The sequence below is a fragment of the Pseudorasbora parva genome, chromosome 2, assembly GCF_024679245.1.
Source record: "Pseudorasbora parva isolate DD20220531a chromosome 2, ASM2467924v1, whole genome shotgun sequence".
NCBI lineage: Eukaryota > Metazoa > Chordata > Actinopteri > Cypriniformes > Gobionidae > Pseudorasbora > Pseudorasbora parva.
In genome coordinates this window covers 2223911-2232009 of record NC_090173.1, presented here as the reverse complement: position 1 = coordinate 2232009, position 8099 = coordinate 2223911, and the positions used below count along the sequence as shown (strand labels likewise).

Genomic DNA, 8099 nt, shown 5'->3' with positions numbered 1-8099 from the left:
CGGCACATGCTTTCAATGCCAAATGCTGAACAGTTAGTACATGCGTTCATGAGCTCAAGGCTAGATTATTGTAATGCTCTACTGGGTGGTTGCCCTGCTCGCTTAATAAACAAACTCCAGCTAGTCCAAAATGCAGCAGCTAGAGTTCTTACTAGAACCAGGAAGTATGATCATATTAGTCCAGTTCTGTCCACACTGCACTGGCTCCCTGTTAAACATCGCATACATTTTAAAATCTTGCTTATTACTCAAAGCACTAAATGGTTTAGTTCCCCTAGCCTAAATATATCTAACCAAATGTAACCGGCCGTAACACCGTATTATATAGTATAATCCAGATATCACTGACTACGCCACCTTGGGAATTACACCCAAGGAAATAAGAAAGGAACACAGGTCGGTGGTGCAGTGAAAAGACAGAGTCGGGTCATCCAATAAACCAATGAAGAGTTTTATTTAAAAGACAGAAAGTTAAAATTTTTCATTAGCATCGTTTAATCATGGTATAAATCACTAGCACATTTATTGTAACAATACTAAACAAATCAATGCTCATTGTTAGAAAAAGACTCCTCCAATCATGCCTGATTCAGATACTGCATCAGATCAAACAAATGAACACAAAAACAATGCACTGTTTTCACCAAATAAATACATTAACAAAAAGAAATAAATGAAAAGAAAAAGAAAACAAGCCTAGAGCTTACCTCAGGGGCGGCAACCTAGCTGTAAATGAGTGTTCCACCCCTTATGTGTGCACAGCAAACCAAAACAAGAGGTGCCAACCCTGGTGCATCAAACTCACAGCAAATGTGTTTCACCCAGGTGACTAGCCTTCCCCCTCGGCGCGCTCCCTTGACTTGAAAAAAAGAAAGGAAAGAAAAATTTGTACAGTGCAAATATACAAAACAAATCAGACAATTCTGGTGATAGACCAAATCAGCTGGTACATGGATAAAATTCCTCCAACCTCAGCGGCACTATAAGGACCACAAAACTATCAATGAGTGACAGTTTGTCAGATGGCACATCCGCTATTGAATACAACACAACTTATGGTCCTGGTCGCAATGGCCAAACTGCAATACAAATATAACAAACCACACTAATAAAGAAAGAAAAGCGAAATACAGAGATTACTAAAATTATGAAAACAATTCACAACAAACACCCAAACATCTAATCATGAAAAACAGCAGCACGACCTGGGTTAACCATCACGTGGTACACATGAGACTGCAAAACAAAACATAACCATCAAGCAAAGATTTACTCCAAGTCAATCAAATTTACTTCTGTAATACGAGCATTCACTAGATCATACATACCCCTGATGTCAGGATACACTCGCGAATGTCCTGTTAAAAACACACAATAACCCCCATTAAACCCAACTAACAATAAAAACCTGCACCACAACGGTGATCGCCGGCGTACCTTAAAGCTTTAAATGAGCGCTTAACGCAACTCCCAGGGCACGTCACTGAGACGACTACAGCGATCACTTCAGAGACAAGGAAACATACTTTAACAACTTTACAACCACGCAAAGCCGTACATCACCTCCGTCACCTACCTCCACTCTAGTGACACCGATAACCGGAAGAGGGGCGGGTATGACAATCTACGTTCGAAGGTTTCCTGTCTACATATTTAAATACACTGGCCCTAATTATCATGCGCACCCAGTCTCATATAAAGGATAATGAACGTGAAAGAAAAAAATAGTAAAACCCCCTACTACTACACAAAGCTTACTATAAATCTCACTACTATCACAAAATCACTGCTATCACAAAATGTATCTCTTCTCACTAAACCCACGAGGTGAAGATGGATTACCTTCACTTTTAAACTGTGGCGAATTAGGTTCATTCATATGTGTGACTGTGCGGTTTGTTCCCGCCCTTTGCAATCAAAGCAGTTTCGACAGGCGCACCTGATGAAACACTTCGGTGCTTCAGTTAGCGGTAGTCACGTGACATTGGTGAGTCGAATCACAGTCCGGAGCAGTTTTTCCAAACATCTGCGCTTCAGGATCTCGACACAGCTTCGAAACGTCAGTTTCTCGTCAGCCATCGATAATTTTTGGTTATCCTGAGATGGGAAAAGAGGGGTGGAGGATAAACCCCAGAACATAAAAATGACAACACATGATAAACTCATGTCAGAAGTGCGAGTGGTAAATACGGTCTCATTTCTCAGGGTCAGATATTAAGTGGGCAGGTCTCATTTGATCTCCAGATTCTTCACTAACACTGTGATATGGAAGTGGAATTTAAACGTGGTCTGGATGAATTAAAGGAAGGGTAACAAAACGTCAGTATAACTAGTATATTTACCAGCAGTATGCATAATTTGATCTTTCAATGAGAGAATGAGATTTACAGAAACAGATTTAAAATCTCTAGTTTAGCTTTTGAACTCATCTTCTGTGCCTTTGATGAACAGGCCAAGTCTCACTCAATGATGCAGATCTGACTGAGAATTGTTTCATTTATTGATTGAAATGCCTGCGTTCCAGATCTAACTCTTCAGATATATTTTCTTCGTTATTAGTCATATGTTGGAAACTAGGGGGCGCTCTCAGATTTCAGCAGTGCTAAAGACTGGACATAATAAACATTATTATCACTCAACTGATGTGTGACTATAGCCATGCACATGTTTTATGCACCTTAAAGTGTTTACATACAGGAAGTTGACATGGCTGTAAGGCATAAACTTGTTCAACATAACTGAAAATAAATTATTATTTTCTTTTTTTTCTTTTTTTTTGAGTTTTATGGAGTCATTCGACCTTCTGACCATTTGGATCTCTGTGGTGTACACTCTAAGAAATGAAATGTTGTATTTAATTAATAAAGTTATGTCAACCGGTCCCACAAAACTTAGTTGCTTAAATGGAAAAGGTAATATACAATTAATTGTAACATAATGTTTTAAGTAAATCGTTCATAACAGTGTTAATTAAATGGTACATTACACAATTATTTTGAATAAATGTAAATTATTGTCTTGAATTTAATGACTATAGCTTGAACTAACATTACCTGATTAAGTTCAATTTATTAAACAGAAATAAGCTTTGCTAATGTTATCCATTTGTGTTGATTATACTTGCTCGGTTTAAAAAAAACAAAACTACTCAAGTCACTTTAATTAAGTTTATTCACCTTGGGTTTTGAAATGTAATTAAGTCAAGAAGTAATTTTGACCTTTAAGGTACATTACTATATCTGGGATTATCATGACAGATACAATTATTACAAATATGTAAGCAAAACTTATATACGAGTACAAAGTGTACAAATACAATTGGAAGACACCAACATAAATCCAGGTATAAAATGCAAATAAACCAATATAAATAATAATTCAAATATATAAAACTTGTTTGTGAATCTCTTTCACCATCTGATAATGTTAAATCCCATTATAGCTTTATAGTCCCAAAAGTGAATCTGAACTCTGACAACATCAATAATGTTTAACATGTATTGCCTGCCGCAATAAGAAATAGAGGCAAATCCTTAGTTTTTAGCTTAATAAACTCATTTAAATATAAACATGACTTTCAAATAAATGGAAAAAATATATTTGCACTGCATGTCCACCATGTGCCAGATTTCATTTGATGTGTCTCATCAAATTATCACAAAATACATCATTGGCATTGGGACAATGAGATATACGGTCATTTATCCTTCTTCTTTTTTAAACTATCAGAAACACAATGAGCCTAAATAATCATGTATATGCAGTAGCCTAATATATTTAACCATTCCATTTCAAATTTTGAAAGCCAAACTCCAGCAAAGAACAAAATATATATTTGAACAAATAACTTTTTTTACCTCAAGGCCTCAGTAGACTTTAGCACTTCACATGTTTCAATTCCCATCAAAAAGATGAATTCCAAAAAAAGAAAAAAAAAAAAAAAATGGTGAAGTTGGTGAAGTCTGAACTTAGTATGTTCTAATGGTGAAGTTCTCACTTCACCATTAGAACATACTAAGTTCAGACTTTACATACATGCTGACTTATCAAGAACATTTTTATGAAAAATACAAGGTTTATAGTTTGCATCAACAGGAGAAATAGAAAATCAGCAGTGTTTACGTAACAAAAAACAATCTTCACCTTAATTTGTTTGAGATGGTTTCATTATAACAAACCAGTGTTTGTTGTATTCCACATCTTTTGATTCTTAAGAAATCAGAAAACAAGTTTAAATGCCAATTACCACAACCAACATTGTCTTTAGATTGCTAGATGTTTTGTCCAGCAGCAGTCCAAAATCCAAAGAACTGAGCCTCCCCAAGCAAGTCGATGACCAACTGCAGTCCTGTCTACTTATTACAAACCATCATTGATCACAGCTTTATTTTGTCTAGCAGCAGTCCCAAAATAAAGTAACAGTCAACACAACTAAAGTGTCCAAAGTCAGGTGCAGGTGATTTTACTCATGCAGTTTGTTTTTGAGGACCTGCACTTTAGTGGAGAGCTTGTTCCCATCCAATTCCATAAACACTTTCTGAAGAAATTCGAAAGTGTATCGCAGCTCCTTGGGATAGCTCAAGTTTAAACAGTAGATCAAGCCAAACAGGACTGCACATCCATTTGCAACCTCTCTCAGATCTCGCAGCACTGTGCAGCCTTCAATGACGACGCCAACATCCTCAGGTGGATCTGAAGCATCTGCTCCATCATGTCGAACAATGTAGACACCCAAAGCCAGTCTCTCCATTTCCGTCATTGCATCAATACCAATATCCTCAGTAGCCTATGACAAAGAAAGAGACCCATTATTAATTATGCATCTATGACACTAGAAACAAACCTAAAAGATGTTAAGTTCACAATTAGAGAACACAATACTCATTTAAATAAGAAAGATTTTTATTTCTTTGGCTTAACTTTACCAAATGTTATACATTAACATAGAAATTGTTGTCCATTATGTTTTTGGTTGATCAATCATCATATTATTTTTTTTAAAAAGTTTTATATATTGCCAACATTGGCAAAACTCAATATAGTATAACATGCATGTTCTGAGCCTACAACAAATTTCAATTCACAGTTTTGTGAAATTAAAATATAAAAAATACATATTTTCTGTATCAATTTGTTTATGAATGACAAATAATGCGACTTACCCAGTACTCCTTAATAAGGCTGTCAGGCTTTTCATTTAAGTAGACGCACAACGCCTTTAGGATGCATGTCCGTCGTACTTCAACACTGGGATTCTGTGGGAAACCAACAACTGATTTTGAACATTTTATTGGAGGAAACTGTCATCACATTGACAAATCTATTACGACCTTATTCTACCATGCTTTTAATTAATTGATTTGTGCAATTTTCATGAAATGTCAGTTATAAATCTGCAGTTCAGCTTGTGGTGTTGAATCTGCATTTGTCAATTGCCTGATACACACTCATTCCTTTTAAGGACATCATTTTGAGAAAATATTAATTTCACTGTTCAGCGAGCCACATTTTACATAAATAGCTCAAGTGTTTCTCAAGCTTATACCATTGACACCTTGAAGGAGGCAGTACTGTTCAGTTTGAACTAAAATAAACGTAATTGAATGGACCAATGAAAAATTACATCAGACAATTCAGAAAAGCAGATTCAACACATCACAAGCAGAGTTGCAGATGTACAATTGACATTTTATGGTAAATAAGCACAAAATATAAAGTATCCTTTTTATAAATTAAAACCATTTACAGAAATACATATATTTGTACAAATCATAGAATTTTGTATTTGTGGATAGCAAATCATATTTGTAAATAGCGTAGTATTTGCAAATAATTTATCTTTCCACAGAAAGGTTAAAGACCATAATACAAAAAAAAGCATAATTATGTTTAGAATAAATGTTAAACCCCCAGGGGTCATAGCACAATACACCCAAAACACATACCATGTCCATTTCTGCAATGATTACGTCGATATCACGTCTTGCTGTTCCCCCCTTCTTTTTGAATACCCTCAATAGCTGGCTAGAGTAATGATCCAGTCGGGACATAAAGGTTGAGAACAGGGGGACTGTGGTGATGAGGGTGAATTCTGCATTTACCTGTATTAAAACACAAATTCACTATGAGTCTCTTAAGTTAAAACATATATTTAAAATTATCACATGGTGTAGAGCAGGCATGTCAAACTCAAACTCTGTGGGCTACATCTGGCCATGGTACAATTATATCCAGTTTGCCTCAAAAGTGGAGCTGGCGTGTCCATAATAATTATATTAATACAGCACTATGAGACTGTTTAGCACTCAGTACCATTTCTTAATTTTGGCCCTCTCTGAAACTTGAGTGGGACACCCCTGGTGTAGAGGGAACATGAGTTTGCTTTTGGCTAAATGTTTTTAGTTGGTGGTTCAATGTATTTGTAACCAATGTATATGGATGTATGTGTAATGTGCATTGTAATATAGAGTAGAACAACCACATGCATGGATTCTTACCACATTGCTTCCAAACCTTTGTCAATTAAATGTGTGCTCATTTGTTTTATACCCAAATACAGTATTTAGACATTAATTCCACGTATTTAAATTAAATACAGATGATGAATAATACTTTACCTGGCTCTCAGAAAACAGGGCTGGCCATCTGTTTTTGAACTCTGCTATGAAGGGCATATCTTTAACGACTTCCTGTCTTCTATAGGCAAAGGTTCTTTCCATTTTACTTTTGATTAGCTGTTGGTTGTTCTTCTTTTTCACCTCCATTATCAGTGCTTTCCTTTCTTCCTCGAGGCTCTCTTTAGTTTCGCCTGCAGGGTAATCAGGACAATAGTTGACTTCGGCTTTACGTGGCTTCTTAACCTGGTTAGGTCCATGACTCATGGCACCTTGCTTCTCTTTTATAGCGTTGATGCTCAACTCGGGGCAGCCAATGCTCCTTAGTCTGGTGCGGTAGTTTGCCATTTTGTACTTTAAACTAATTTTCCAGCCATAAAAGCCAGTGCCAGATCCTTTCTCCTTTAAAAAGGGATACTTTGTTATCAGAGCCTGAGCCACATTATCAAGCTCTGTACTAGAAGGGTAAACTTTGTATTTGATGATTTCTGATGCCAGACCGTCTAGTATATCGGACCTCAGTTTGCTACTTGTTGTAAGAAGAGTTCCACTGCTGCAGAAGGCTTGTTTTGCCTTTTCTAACTGAATCTGTACCTCATAACTGAATGAAGGTATTTCAAAGTTTGTGGGCCATGGCTGTGATCTAAGGGAAGTACCTTTAGATGTAGATTCAGCGGAGGAAAGTATGTCTGTGTCTGATGCGGAGGACAGCAAAAAATAATCTTCCTCTTGCGGAACATTAGTGAGTGTGAGTGTAATTGTCTCATCTGGCAAGTTAATAACTTTAACTGTGCTCGTCTTTGATTTCTGAAGTTTCTGTTAAGTTCACAAACTCATTGTCGAAATCAATGTCTCTATACTGCAGCCTGAAATTTCCAGACAGGCCGAAGTGTCTTACAATCTCTCCTTTAAGGTCCTCTAAGGAATTGGGTATTCCATTGGGCAGAATTAATTTTGAAGCGTCGTCTAGTCCAAATATGACTCTCAGAGTTGCAGACATCTTGAATTCATTCTGCAAAACAAAAGGAAAGTTTCTTTAAGAATAATTCCCTTTGTCTCAAAAGGCCTATATGCCTCGTTTTTTCCCCGATTAACATATTTTTTATGATAGCCCTATGTAATAATAAATTGTAATTCATGTCATTCGTTATTGTATTATGAATTTGAGCACACTTTTGCAACACAACATTATATGATTAACCAATTAATTAGAAAAGTAGAGCCTACACATACAATTTTAAAAATGTTTACCTTTCACATGTACAAATCTTTTTAAAGTCACCATTCGTAGGGAACCAACTTTGTAGTCAGCCAAAGGACACTGGTCAGCAAGCTCCTTCAAACCAACAGCTGCAAGCTCTCTTGTTGGATGTAACTCATAAGCTCGATAGTGCTCTCTGTACCATGAGTTAAGTTTTTTAACAATGAAAATCAAATCATCTTTTACAATGAAATCAGGAAGACCCAAAATTCTGGAAGACCCCC

At 36.3% G+C, this 8099-nt stretch overlaps 1 protein-coding gene across 1 annotated transcript; it reads right to left on the bottom strand.

Moving 5' to 3' along the window:
• Positions 1 to 4377: 4377 nt before the first annotated feature.
• Positions 4378 to 7614, bottom strand: LOC137089846 (sterile alpha motif domain-containing protein 3-like). The gene is made up of 5 exons (XM_067453419.1): positions 7404 to 7614; positions 6618 to 7309; positions 5946 to 6101; positions 5163 to 5255; positions 4378 to 4786 (listed from the first exon to the last, which is right to left on the bottom strand). The coding sequence occupies exons 1-5, from the start codon at positions 7612 to 7614 to the stop codon at positions 4463 to 4465; spliced, it is 1476 nt and encodes a 491-aa protein (XP_067309520.1). The 3' UTR covers positions 4378 to 4462.
• Positions 7615 to 8099: the final 485 nt, after the last annotated feature.

Coding starts and splice junctions, on each gene's coding strand:
- LOC137089846 (XM_067453419.1), bottom strand. CDS start 7,614: ATGTCTGCAACTCTGAGAGTCATATTTGGACTAGACGACGCTTCAAAA. Junction 7,310..7,403: donor AGAAATCAAAGACGAGCACA/GTTAAAGTTATT, acceptor CCTCCGCATCAG/ACACAGACATACTTTCCTCC. Junction 4,787..5,162: donor GCCTTATTAAGGAGTACTGG/GTAAGTCGCATT, acceptor TCTTTGTCATAG/GCTACTGAGGATATTGGTAT.